The 14,889-nt window shown below is 40.3% G+C and overlaps 1 protein-coding gene across 1 annotated transcript; it reads left to right on the top strand.

Moving 5' to 3' along the window:
• The first annotated feature begins 4,764 nt into the window (after positions 1-4,764).
• Positions 4,765-13,912, top strand: slc25a28 (solute carrier family 25 member 28). Its single transcript, XM_074645819.1, has 4 exons — positions 4,765-5,303; positions 9,658-9,886; positions 11,418-11,474; positions 11,928-13,912. Exons 1-4 carry the CDS (start codon positions 4,953-4,955, stop codon positions 12,494-12,496), a joined length of 1,206 nt encoding a protein of 401 aa, XP_074501920.1. The 5' UTR covers positions 4,765-4,952; the 3' UTR covers positions 12,497-13,912.
• Positions 13,913-14,889: the final 977 nt, after the last annotated feature.

Below are 14,889 nucleotides of genomic sequence, written 5' to 3'. Positions count from 1 at the left end.
TTTGATCTTTCATGTGAAGTCATATACAGTGAACAGAAAAATATGCCACAAAATGACATCCATGTCAAAAATAAGTAAAGCAAAAACAAAAAAAATTGTTCCTCATCACAGTACGTAACACCATGTCATAGATATGTATGCATTATACATGTGTGTCTGAAAGATTTTGATAATTGAATGGATCATTTTTTCGGGCTGAAAAAATTAATTACACATTTTTTTTATCTGTTCAAAATGTACCTTAAAGGGAGATTTGTCAAGTATTAAATACTCTTATCAACATGTGAGTGGGCAAATATATGTATATATATTATTGGAAATCAACTAATAACACAAAACAATGACAAATATTGTCCAGAAACCCTCACAGGTACTGCATTTAGCATAAAAAATATGCTCAAATCATAACATGGCAAACTGCAGCCCAACAGACAGCAACAGCTGTCAGTGTGTCAGTGTGTTGACTTGACTATGACTTGCCCCAAACTGCATGTGATTATCATAAAGTGGGCATGTCTTTAAAGGGGAGACTCGTGGGTACCCAGAGAACCCATTTTCATTCACATATCTTGAGGTCAGAGGTCAAGGGACCCCTTTGAAAATGGCCATGACAGGTTTTCCTAGCCAAAATGTAGCGCAAGCTAGTATAACATGGTTTGTACCAATGGATTCCTTAGGTTTTATAGTTTTATATGATGTCATTATCTTCACTCTAGCTTTAAAATTGAGCCTACTACAACCAAAAAAATCGCAGTTTGCGTTAAAGAAATTAGTGACGTTAAAACAAATTTGCGTTAACGCGTTATTATTGCGTTCACTTTGACAGCCCTAAACAGTTTGCATGTGATGACTCAAATTATGAAAGAATGTTTAGAAGTCGTAAAGAGTATGACAATTTTACTGAGAATCAACTCGTCGTTTTGATCAGCAAGACATGTGCAAGTGGGACGTTTTCACACAAAATATATGAAAGAAATATACATAATAATCACAAAGTGCAGTTCAAGACGTCCTCTCTCAGCTGGTTGGGGGTTGGGCTGTAGTCGTCTCACAGTAAGGGCCCACCTTAAGAGTTTTAAGATGAGCTCTTAACAAAGAACGGTTTCTTAGTGCTGCTTTTGAAGATGTCATATTGGCCTAGTGGTTCACTTAGCATGCATTAATAAGATAAGAGGCCATAGATCATCTGTGGACCTGAGCAGCAGTCCAGGGAGTAGACAGAGACGGAGATTGGGGTCTAAGGAAGGAAGGGTTTTAATTGGTACAAAAAACAACCAAACACAGCAGATCAGAATCAAGTTATTGTCTCATCTTGTCTATATAATGTGGATTTTTGACTATGTTTTGCTTAGACAGTGTAAAATAATTCCTGAGGCTCGTATAGATTGTGCACTCTCTTGGCGGAGGGAATGAAATGAGGTGTTAAGGTGATCTCGAGTTTCCCGCTAGACCTAACATGCCTCTCCCTTGGTGTATTAGAGTAGCATTAGTTTCAGGGAAGAGAAATTACCCTGATATGCTGTCTGCTTGGTTTTCCTTTAAAGAACGTCTGCGGACAACAGCCAATCAACCATAACCAGATCAGAAGCAGGAGATTTTGTTCTTGTAAGCAGAAATTAACACTTCATTCCCCTTTGTCGGCAGAAATTCAACACTACAGCCCTTGAAGGCTCTCCCAGGCAATAAAGGAGAAAATTCAATTATGTTATAACAGTGCCGCACCAAAACACAATTACCTCATTTTCTGAAAAAAAAAGTGCTCCTTTTCCTCCAGACAGAGAGGTTCACTGGTGAAGATGTTGGGCCTGACATGTTTCAGCATTCCTAATTATTAAATATAAGCTCATATTAGATCATAAAAGCGGTTACAGTGCAGAAAAAAACATGTGTGAGTGCCCTCCTACACTGAGGACATCTATTGTGTCCCATGATTAGTAGGTACATTGTTAGTCAGGGGGAAGTCTGAAGGAAGTCGGGGTCATCTGACCCTGATAAAGGCCACAAGCCAAAACAAGTAGGTCTTACATAAAGTTGTTCTATGTACTACAAGTGTTGCTGGCCTCTTCAGCCTTTTACCCTTCTCCAGGCACCTTGGAAGTAGGTGAAGTTGTGCCAAGACACCTCAACTCTGCTTCTATAGTCAAGGTGTCATTTGGCTCGGGGGAATTTTATATATGCATTTACCAGGGAAAGTGCACGTTAATCAACTTTTCAGTTTCTGCCTCAATGTGCCAGAATAAGCTAAAGAGCTAATTTTTGACTGTAGTCCCTGGGCAGGTTATTACAAATTAGAAATATTACCAATACAGTGCTTCAGCAAGCAACACCGTACAGCACAATACAACACAATACGATACAATACAATAAAATACATAAATACATTACAAATGTAGCAGATATAGGAAGACACAGACTTTGAAGAATTGATTGTGTCATGTTTCCTGAATAAAAAGTCAGTGTGGGGTGGAGAAATCGTAGTCTGTTTAATATATTGTGAACTGATCTAGAGTTGAAACAATTTGTATGTTAATCTATTACTTCAACGACAGAAAATTAACTGCCAAGAATTTGGAAAAAAGATTCAAAACCCCCCAAAAATGCTGGTTCATTTGTGATGGGCATTTCAAAATATTTTTCTTAGATTTTATTGACTAAACCCTTCATCAAAAACACACTGACCGATAAATCAATAATGAAATGGTTGTTAGTATGCAGCCCTACACAAATCCAAAACAGATTATAATATTTTATTGTGATACTGACATTTTAAAGTGCAAACGTGACATGCTGTTTGTTTATTAACATATTTACATATACATTTTTTTTCCACTTGATGTGGCATACTCATACATTATGTCTCTTATAATTCAGAAATTGTATCTTTTAATAAAAACATATACAGATAATAAAATACTTTGCGGTAGAAGCTCAAAAACTGGAATAGGTATTTTCCTTATGCTGAACAAATGATTACTTACTTACTTACTTAGTCCTTGTTGCGCCTGGTTGCACATAGGGCAAGGACTAAGGATCTCCACTCATCTCTGTTGCTTGCTTTCTTCTCAATGCTGTTCCAGCTGTATCCTCTCGTCTTCATCTCTCCTTCGATACTTTGCCTCCAGGTTGTTTTGGGCCTCCCTCTTTTGTGTTTTCCCTCTTGTGTCCAACGCAACGCCACTTTTGTCATGTCATCAGATGGTTTCCTTAATACATGTCCAAGCCATCTCAATCTTCTTCTTATCAATATTGTTTCCATGTCCAAGCACCCTGTCGTTTTGTGTAGTTCATGGTTTGTAATCTTCCTAGGCCAGAATATCTATATCTACAGGTATATGCTGAACAAATGATTACTATATATCTGTAAAAGTATTTGTAGTACTAAAATAAGCAAAAAGCTAACCAGTTAAAATACTTTGTGTATTACTGATAGAGAATAAAAGAATTAGAGTGTGAACATGTAAATAACATCAAGAGGCTGTGACTTGTCAAGTTGGTTAAGAACACATAAATAAATAAATGATCATATCAAGCTGTTTTTTGTGGTCACTCACATTTCTTTAGAGTAAGTTAAAGTGTATGTATATAAAGAAATATCGTGTAGAATGACCTGCAGTGACCTGCAGGTATGATAGCTTTCACAGATGCTACCCTGCTTTTTAATAGTCGTGTATCACAGCTGTTACCCTGCACTATATTCAGTTTAACAGTTTTCTTCATCTCCTTGTATTTTTATATCTGATATATTTTTTAGTACTTTGTACTACTAACTTTTTTACTGCCTTTTTACTAACATGTTTTGCACTATGGAACTGTGATGCTGGAAACTTGAATTTCCCTCGGGATCAATAAAGTTATTATCAATCTATCTATCTATCTATCTATCTATCTATCTATCTATCTATCTATCTATCTATCTATCTATCTATTAAGCTACTGGAGTTACCCTGCACTATATTCATTTTTAACAGTCTCTTCTGCACCATATTCACTTTTTTAATAGTCGTGTATCACAGCTGTTACCCTGCACTTTATTCAGTTTTAACAGTTTTCTTCATCTCCTTGTATTTTTATATCTGGTGTATTTTTTTGTACTTTGTACTTTGTACTACTAACTTTTTGACTGCCTTTTTACTAACATGTTTTGCACTATGGAACTGTGATGCTGGAAACTTGAATTTCCCTCAGGATCAATAAAGTTACTATCTATCTATCCAAATAACATCAAGAGGCTGTGACCTGTCAAGCTGGTTAAGAACACATCATTCATTCTCACTGTGCAATATCATTTTCCACTTGTGCAATTTTGTTAATAGCCTGTTTATTGTCAATACTGTATATACTGCTCCTATTTGTATACTTCCTTCTATTTAAATGGTTCATATTTTGTTACACTTTGTTTAGCTCTTTTTTTTACTGTGTTAGCTGATGCATCTTGTTTTTGCACTTTCCCCTTTTGCTGCTGTAAACTGCAAATTTCCCCACAGCGGGACTAATAAAGGAATATCTTATAAATAAATATATAAATAATCATATCAAGCTGTTTTCTGTGGTCACTCACATTTCTTACGAGTAAGTTAAACTGTATGTATATAAAGAAATATCTCGTAGAATGACCTGCAGGTATGATAGCTTTCTCAGATGCACTCTGCCACATGACAGGGTTTGAAGTATCCGATCATGAGTGGCATGTCTATCAACCAATAGCGTGAGGAGGACCTGGCTACAGCAGCCAATCAGAGCTCACTTCCGCACCGCGGCCTGTCTGTGGAGCTCGGTGTGTATTAGTCCGCCTCGGCCTCCCTTTGCTCGGCCTTGGCTGGGAAGCATCGAGGCGGGTATGGAGGACATGGTGCAGCAGGCATAACGGGAATGTGAAACTCCAGCACTGAAATCACCCTACAAGACGCCTGCGTGTCTGCGTTGCCCTAAAAGATTTTTTCACCTGGTTTCTCATGGAAGCAGATGGATTCGTGAGGAGGCGTCGGATGACAGCGGAGACTGCAGGCAGTGATCCCGGGGTTGCTGGTGCATCTGCCGGGGCAGAAGTTCGATGGCTGGGGGGCAGGTTCTGGGGAGTTTCTGAAAGTATCGTGGGCAGCCTGACACCTCGGATCGGAGGAGAAACGGAGCTGCAGACTGTTGATATTATCCGCAAAGATGCACCAGATGCTGCTCAAACAGAGGAGTGTGAGCCGGACTATGAGGGCTTGCCACAGGGAGCCTCCACCAGCACCCACATGTTGGCTGGAGCCGTGGCCGGGATCATGGAGCACTGCCTCATGTTCCCCATCGACTGTGTCAAGGTAGCACAGCTCACAGGCTCACTATGAACGTATCAGTGCTTTCAGTATGCTCTGCTGTGTGTGTTATTCTGGTAGTGTTTGTTAGCATAGCGTGTTAGCTTGCTTGGTAACCTGAACACGCTGCAGTGCTGTCGGCTGAGAGGACAAGGTCAGGCGGCTCAGATAGCGCTGCACATCCAACGAGCTAACCTGTTAGCATGCCAGTAGACATTAAGCGCCACTAACGTTAGCTGCAGGCTAATAGTTATGACAACCTTTAGCAGGGTCAAGTACAGGAGCCCGTTTGGTCCACTTCATGTCAAACTAGTAACCTCAATGTGCTGTCAAAACTAGTATATACTAGTACGCAGTTAATTAATGTGTAAGTTATAGGAGTGAAGAACAACTTATTAGTAATTCCAGCTGCAACAACAGTTGTGGGAAACCAAAACCAACCTTTACTTTCTGTTTACACAAACATGTTGTTGTTTGTAGTCCTTATCTGCCACTACTATTACAAGACACACAGACATGAATTACACTGCAGTTTTGAGGCCATTTGGCCCTTCCAGTCCACACTTCTGCTGCTACTTCCCTAACACACACAGTTTGGTAGTTTTATAGTTTGCTACACATATTGTAACTAATCAAAGGTCTTTTTGATCACATGTGAGTCATGCAACCTCACTGGGACAGTTCTTATCTCCTCTGTCGTGTATGTTTATTTAACTTAAAACATAGCTGGACATGCTCCAAGAGGTCAGCTAGATGGGGGCCATGCAGCAGTGATTAATGTGTGTTATGTGTAAGTTATTGTATGACTTAAGGAGTGATGAACAACTTATTAATAATTCCAGCTGCAACAACAGTTGTGGGAGACCAAAGCCATAGCTTTACTTTCTGTTTACACAAACAAGGAGATGGTTGAATGTTGTTGTTTCTATTCCTCACCTTCCACTACTATTACAAGACACACACAGAAATGAATTACACGATTAACAAATATAATTTACTTTTTCCCTTTTTTCAAGGTTGTTTTCATATATGCAATTTACAGTTCGGAATTAACAATCATAATTAAAACCAATTTTTTAAGTAGATGAGCTTATAGACAAACTCATTAAGTACACTAGAGAAAACAACTTCAACATTCAAAATTGAAATAAAATTAAGAAAATAAATAATAATAATGATGATAAAAAGAAAGAATAGAGTTAAAAAAACACACATAACAAAAAAAAAACAAATAATACAAAAATATGTGAGTAATAATAAATTAAATCAACAAATAAGTTAATAAAAAGTAAAAGGGGGGGGGCGCAAATATATAGTATCATTTACATGGGCGCACACACATGCATCCTCCTTAACGTCAAGTCACCTCCAAGCATATGTATATGTGCATGCGTGTTAACCCATGTAACTATATTTTTCCTTCCGTTAGACTCCATCTCTTCTCAAAAACATCCTCCATATTCCTTATTTTGTGAGTTCCCTTTCCCTTTACACGGCAGTTTTGAGGCCATTTGGTTCTCCCAGTCCAAAATTTGAGCATCTGCTGCTACTTCCCCAACACACAGTTTTGGTAGTTTTATAGTTTGGCAGCAGGTCTGCTGCTTCACATATTGTAACTAATTGTTTGCAAAGGTTCTTTTGATCGCATGTGAGTCGTGCAACCTCACTGGGACAGTTCTTATCTCCTCTGACATGCATGTTTATTTAACTTAAAACATAGCTATAGAGGCATGACCTATTGCGCCAAGAGGTCAGCTAGATGGGGCCATGCAGCAGTGATCATTGTCTAACACATGGCACAGCAGGGTTAGAGAGATGGGACAAGTGGCGATGAGCTTAGTATAGTCAGCTGTCCATGTCAGACTGATAAAGCTGTACATCCATGTCTCTTCCACCTGTAGTCTGACTCTGTTGCCACCCTGAACCTGGAGAAGATCAATGTATACAGAACCTTGTTATGTACACAGTGTCCGCTACACCGCCATTGCATCTCGGCATCTTTTCCAAGCAAGTCCTGAGACTTTAGGGCAATTTTTGCGACTCAGCAAAATTAAGTCTATTGCACATGCAGAAAAAATATTTGAGATGTACAGTATCTAACTTATTCTTTTTTTAATTTAAAGGTTTCCTATTTAGAGGTTTCCACCTGCACCAAAGAAAGCCTGTTCCTCCTGTACGATAAGCCTTTCACTTAAGAGAGTGTTTTGTAATTATAGTTTACAATAGGCTGTCATCATGCCCTTAAAGTATCCTAAATCCCAGTAATTGGTTGTGGATTTAAAAAAGCGTGTTGCATTTTTAGGTCTGCCAGAGTGTACACACAGCACATTGCACACGACTGGAATTTGAATTGTTTTGAATTTGTCATTGAAAGAAACCAGGAAGTCTTAAGTGTTGGCTTCAAAGAGTGGTCGGTGTAGTGAAGGGCTATCCCGAATACCATTTATTGGGCTTCAAAAAGCTACTTCTACTGTACCTGCACCTCTACACACAACAAACAGCAATATCCATCTGAGAATAACCAATAATAATCAATGTTGAATATGAATAATGATTAATGTGGGATTATTCCTTATATCTTGGGCTATTTTGGGATTTATAAATTCTTATTACATACTTAAAAATATATAATAATAAAAAACAAAGCATTCAAATTTATGATTTGGAGGTCGATTACAATTGCATCAGCCCTAATTTAGTATTTTCATTGTGTTATGTATGTTTGCTTTCTAAATGTGGTGCAGACATACCATAAACACACCGGACCCGTAGCTGTTACATGCAAGACGTCTATGTATAAATGAACGAGGAAGCAAGTATTCAAATCACAGTCTTGTTTGCAAAGAGATGTGCATATGCATTTAGTCGTACCACTGTCTGCTAGCTCTCTTTGGGCCCTGCATTCCACAGCTGTAGTATAGAGTGACATGAGGCCATGTTTATGCTTTGCCAGAGCTCTACATGCACATACGCAGTGGGGTGGAAGTTTGTCCATTCAGCTGGAAGTTTGGTATTCAGAGATTATGTCGTTGCCAGTTCCTCAGAGACAGACACACTCACCCAGTGTGACCCCCCAAGGCAACCGTCTCTAAATACCAAATAACAGGTGACTGAAACACTGATACCTTGCACTCGTCCTTTAGGTAATGTTTCTATAATCTAACCATTTATCTCAGTGTGTGTGTATTTTAAGAGGAAGAGAGAACGCTGTGCTTCAGGGTCAGTGGGAAAAGAGGCTTACAGGAAGTCAGCTTATGTCCCCTTGTGACCTTGGAGCTTGTAACTCCACGCTTCCTTCTATTCAATTATGTATGTGCACCTCACACAATGTCGAATTTCCCTTATTTGACCCCTTATTCACACTGCAGTCTATTCAGGACTATTTTCATTGCAGTGATGTTCTTTGCTATATTAGGCAGACACATAGTGAGACTTACATGATGAAGTACATTATATTTGTGTATCAAATTCAGTGAACATATTACTAAACTTAAAGCGGCAGTGGGTAGGAATGGAGCAATTATTATTTTTGTATGATTATTTTATAAAACAGTTACTATATCCAGACAGTAGTGCATGAGACAGGTAATCCGAAAAACATCCTGTGCCTCTGTGTCCTCCGGTGACCTCTGTTGCTCCTAATAGCATCTGCAAGATTTCACAGACGGGAGGAAACAACCAATCAGAGCCGAGCTGGAGCCTGCCGTCTCTGAGCAGCTGTCAATCACTCGCAAACTCCGATCAAACGATCAAACTAGGCAGCGCTGATCAAATATGAATCAATATTCTGTTACTGTAATGCCTATTTTTCGCCTCAAATGTTGTACTGTTGTACTGTTTAGCTGTAAAATGAGAAAGTTTGTGACCCGGCAGCCATGATGAGATCAGTTGAGGAAATACCAAGCACCGCCCACCAGCTGGAGCAAACTTTCTCATTTTACAGCTAAACAGTACACTACAAGATGTTTCTGAAAACATTTTATGCGAGAAATAGGCATTACAGTAACAGAATATTGATTCATATTTGATCAGCGCTGCCTAGTTTGACCGTTTGATCGGAGTTTGTGAGTGATTGACAACTGCCTCCGTCGAATTAACAGCCAATAGGAATGCTCTCTGAAATGACCTGTGATTGGCCAAAGTCTCCCGTTACGGGCTAGAAACAGAGCCATGAGGAGGTGCAGAAGTCTAGTTTTCTCTCAGAGCACTTGAATTACAATATGCTGAAAGGTTATTATGGAATTTTTGCTCAATGATGCCAAAAATATTCTGCCTACTGCAGGTTTAATGCCTAGCCCTGGTTGGTGGGAAGGGAGCACACTGTTGATTTTGCTACATTCCACCTTTTCCTCTTTTCCAGACGCGCATGCAGAGCCTCCAGCCCGACCCCGCAGCCCGCTACAGGAACGTGATGGACGCTCTTCGCCGAATTGTGGCCACGGAGGGAGTCTGGCGGCCAATGAGAGGGCTGAATGCAACAGCAGTTGGGGCGGGACCTGCCCATGCCCTCTATTTTGCCAGCTATGAGAAACTCAAAAAGACTCTAAGTGATGTCATTCACCCAGGGGCTAACAGTCATTTGGCTAATGGTACCATAAAACAAACACATGCACACATTAACAGTGCTATGTACCGTAGATGTACAGATCATGTATGGCCATCTTAACTTTGAGAACCCTAATGCCAAGCACCATCAGTGTGATCTCTATGAAGCTGCTGACTCAGCCTAATCCGTGTGTAGCGCAGACATGGCCTGGCCAGTTGTAAAAAAAAAACTGACAGGCCATCAAATTGGAAAGGGCCTTTTCAAAGCTGTAGTTCTAAACTGTAAGGAAGCGCCCTGATCAGCTGTCAGCTGGCTTTTAGGAAAGTTAAACATTCTGTCCTATGTGGGTCAAGTTCAGAAAAGTCACCTTGCTTACAAAATAGAAAGAGATTCAACCAAAGATTACATTTTTAAAGCCTTGGTGTGAATGTCAACCATTTCCTTATTCCTTGTTCTCCCTACTCTCTCTCTCTCTCTCCCTTCTTTTCCAGTTTAGTGGGAGGCTGGGTAAGTCCTCTTTCTCCCATGTCATCTGCTCTCTGTCCTCTGTCGGTCCTGTCTGAAAGTTTTTGGTTTAAATCCCTCAAAAGAGCAATGAGCAGCCTCGTCCACTAGGTGTCTCTCTTTGCTCAGGTTTGGCCACCTGAATTTAGTCCGGATTGATCCCTATAGTTTACTACCTGTGCAATTTGCTGAATATGCACCATTTCTGCTATTATGATATATTGTTTTGAGCTTGACATCTGCAGCTTTTAAGTAAGTCAGTGAAGGCTGAGACATGATCAAAAGGGTTCTTTCTATTGCAAGTAGGGCTGTCAATCGATTCAAATATTGAATCACATAATTGTCCATAGTTAATCATGATCAGTTGCTAATTAATCGCACATTTAAAGGGAGATTTGTCAAGTATTTAATACTCTTCTCAACACGGGAGTGGGCAAATATGCTTGCTTTATTATAATTATTATTGGAAATCAATTAACAACACAAAACAATGACAAATATTGTACAGAAACCCTCACAGGTACTGCATTTAGCATAGTAAATATGCTCAAATCATAGCATGGCAACCCAACAGACAACAACAGCTGACTTGACTATAACTTTCCCAAAACGGCATGTGATTATTGTAAAGTGGGCATGTCTGTAAAGGGGAGACTAGAACCCATTTTCATTCACATATCTTGAGGTCAGAGGTCAAGGGACCCCTTTGAAAATGGCCACGCCAGCATTTCCTCACCTAAATTTATTGCAAGTTTGGAGCGTTATTTATGTATGACATGGTTGGTACCAACGGATTCCTTAGGTTTTCTAGTTTCATAGGATACCAGTGTCTTCACTCTAGTTTTAAAACAGCCGCTACAACCTAAAAATTGCAAGTTGCCTTAATGCATTAAAGAAATGAGTGATGTTAAAACAAATTAGCGTTAACGCGTTATCGCGTTAACTTTGACAGCCCTCGTTGCAAGTGAAAATTATTTTTCCTTCTCATTTCTATTCCAGTCTCTATTTTCCTTCGGTATTCTTCACGACTATCTCAATGTGTAGTAATTTCCGAGGTGTATTTGTTTCAGGAACAGCTGGGTGTGTGGCCACGCTGCTTCACGATGCAATCATGAACCCAGCCGAAGGTAAGGGCACCATTTCATTTGTCTTTCACCACAGAATTAGGACGAGTCTTGAGACGTTTTCTCTCTCTCAAAACAAAAGTTTGCCACACAGACATTTTAGTTTAGAAACGTACAGTTGCCACGCCTGGGCCAACCATCATCACACGTTGGCCTTAACCATGCAGCCTCACATATTGACTTTCACAGCTGCCTCTGGTCCACCTGCCCAAACATGTTAGTAGAAGGACACTGGTCAGAGTCCTCGTGTGCAGCTGTTGGATGGGGTGCAGCTGTCTGAGCAGACGCTTTTAAAGTGATACACTACATCTCTCTGTGTGTTTATTGAAACTCCATGTGCTTATAGATTTACAGTAGTCACTAATTTCTCCTTTTCTTTTTCTATCTTTGCCATCTTCGCACTGCCAACCCTGGACACATTTGGCCTGTTTCCTCCATCAACCCATGTGTCCGTAGTTGTGAAGCAGCGCATGCAGATGTATAATTCGCCTTACCGCGGCGTGATGGACTGTGTACGCGCCGTGTGGCAGAAAGAGGGCCCGGCTGCGTTTTACCGCAGCTACACCACCCAGCTCACCATGAACGTGCCCTTCCAGGCGCTCCATTTCATGACCTACGAGTACCTCCAGGAGGTGCTCAACCCCCACAGACAGTACAACCCCTCGTCCCACATGTTGTCCGGAGCTTTGGCCGGAGCCATCGCGGCCGCAGCCACCACGCCCCTGGATGTCTGCAAGACCCTGCTCAACACCCAGGAGTCCCTCACCCTCAGCTCCCTTCCTTCTGGTCAAGGCCCCGGCCAGGGACAAGGAGCCCACAGACAAATCACAGGCCTGGCCCACGCCTTCCGGACGGTTTACAGGCTGGGCGGCCTGCAGGGCTTCTTCAGGGGAGTCCAGGCGAGGATCATCTACCAGATGCCCTCCACCGCCATCAGCTGGTCGGTCTACGAGTTCTTCAAGTACGGACTCACCAAGCACCAGCACGACAAGAGGAGATCGCAGCACATGGAGGCTGAGATCTAGACACCTCCTTGGTTTAATCTCCTCTAATGTTGTTCTGTCCTCCCCGAGAGGAGACGATGAAGTCAATACGCACATAGAATCTGACTAAAATCCACCTCAGCTGTCCCTTCATTTCAGACATAGCAGATAAGAAAGACCTCTTCAAAGACGGTTTGAGTTGTTATATTTCTGCTAAGCTATTTCAAGACTAGGTTATGGTTTGAGTTATGTTGTTTCTCTCCTCTAGAAGAAAACATTTACACAGCGTTATAGATCTAGTTAATCATGAGTTGGGTTTTTTTAAGCCATTCTAGTGACCACTACGTTTGTCCAAGCTGAGGATAAATGTCAAGAACGCACAAGTTTTGAGTTGGAAAGGTAGTCAGCAGAGGGCAGTAGTGTTACTGTGTTAACTCTCTTGTAGTTTCATGAGCTTTGCTGTCCTAGGACCAGATTTTTTGTTTTCACCCATCCAAGCCTTGAGTTTGCAAATGAAAATGATAACTAACTCATGATCCAGACCCCTCTCTGCAATAATAATTAATAAACTATTTTTTTTTTAACATCATAATAGACTATTCCCACAGTGATCCTAGACAAGACAGGTTCACGTTCTAGTTTGGGCTACACACAGGCATTCAGTCCTTTTATCAAAAACATCTTTCATTTGATCCAATTTAAAAGTATTTCAGGTTTAGACTCGAAAGCAAACGGATCCTAGCTGACAACATTTTGATGTTACACACATTTCCTGTTATGAATCAGTTCCCAGATACCTTTTTGCAGAAAAATAATGGAACCTTGCCAACATGGCAACTCAAAGTTGAGAGTTCTCACCATCTGTGTGGATCTTGATTAACTGAACTGTGTCATTTGAGATGTTTTCTAAAAGTATTTATTTTATGATTTCACAAAAAGACCATAGACTGAATTTGGGGTTCCCTTTTTTCTTAGGAATAATTTTTCGTATTTTTTTTCCTTTTTTCAAATGTCAAGATTGCTCCCTATGATATAATTGGACAGAAATAACAAATATTCAGTAGCTCTGGGGTATCTGAAGAGTGCATTTAATTTATTTTTAATATTTTTGATTCCTTAAATGGTATTTTATTTCCAGCACATACATAACTTTAAACTTTCCCATTATTTTTTTCACCCCATTTATGTGTTAAAATCAACTCTTGGATCATCCAAATACTCACCATTAATGCCTTGTGTACGTGTTTGGCAGAGCAGACCAGGGCAGCATTAAGACGGCCATTTCTGTGCATTAACTGTAGCTATCAGTCTGTTATCAGCTTGTGAACTACTGAGTTTCGATATCTGTGCTTGACAACAAAGGCTGTGTACATTGTACTGTGCCCAAAAGGAGTTCAGTATCCCACAAGATATGTATCTGTACCCCCATTGAGTACACATAAATGGAAGCTATCATTCTTATTGATTGATGTCTGATTGTTTCCGACACTGAATTGCACTCATTGAATAAAGTCGGAGCAGCGGGGCTCTACTCGCTGCTCATAAATGATGGGAGCCCTGTTCCTCTTCTCTTTAAATGTTTCTGAATACTTTGCTATGTGAGGATGATTTGGACTGTTTGCATTGCTAAAACGACAACTCCTTATTTTCATAATCTGGGTGTGTATAAAAGATATTAAGTCTCTGTTTCCCCGATGAATAGAAACCAAAGAGCGGGATTGATGAAAAGCACAGGCAATGCCCTAAGCCACATCTGTACTACCAGAAACACATGGGGAGTTTGTTTTCAGGTATTTATTTTAGTTTAAGGCAGGTACAGTTGTTTAGTCTTGAACACAGGTGCAGATTTCAACTTTGACCCTGAAGACTGAAAACACAACTTGAACTTGTGGACACACACAGCCTGCGTACAAACAGCCAGGAGAGTGAAGCTTTGGAATTCAGCAAATGTTGCGTGATAAAGGAAACTTTGATAACCACTTTGAAAGCAAAAAAATGGACTGAAAGGTAGATTGGATATTGATAAACTACATTAGTGCCTAAAAAGGTAGACAATTCGAACAAATAAAGACCTATCTTATCCTGCCGTGACATCTGCAACCTGCAGGACTAGTTATCGTGTCCATAGTCAAAAGTGCAAGAGAACCTCCTTCTCCAGTGGAAAGAGGAGCTTTTAGACATGAAGTGTGAATGATTAGAGAAGCAGAGGTTGAGTTAAATACATTTTCTTTACAAAAACTGTAAGTACTCATAACTGTCATGAACATAAATTCCCGATCCATGCTGAAAGAAAGGTTGACAGATGACCAAGTATCCATGTAGACAGGAATATGATGCATTTTCTGAATTTCCATCCATCATCTGTCACTGCGTTGAGTCCACAACGCCATATTTTAATTTAGAATGTGGGAGAAAAAATGATGTATGTATGTATT

Source organism: Sebastes fasciatus, chromosome 9, assembly GCF_043250625.1.
Source record: "Sebastes fasciatus isolate fSebFas1 chromosome 9, fSebFas1.pri, whole genome shotgun sequence".
Taxonomy (NCBI): Eukaryota; Metazoa; Chordata; class Actinopteri; order Perciformes; family Sebastidae; genus Sebastes; species Sebastes fasciatus.
This window is presented reverse-complemented; position numbering and strand designations above follow the sequence as displayed.

Bases quoted from the DNA above. Each gene is read 5' to 3' on its own strand.
- slc25a28 (XM_074645819.1), top strand. From the start codon at position 4,953: ATGGAAGCAGATGGATTCGTGAGGAGGCGTCGGATGACAGCGGAGACT. The intron at 5,304-9,657 runs GTAGCACAGCTC...CCTCTTTTCCAG, and splicing joins TCCCCATCGACTGTGTCAAG to ACGCGCATGCAGAGCCTCCA. The intron at 11,475-11,927 runs GTAAGGGCACCA...ATGTGTCCGTAG, and splicing joins AATCATGAACCCAGCCGAAG to TTGTGAAGCAGCGCATGCAG.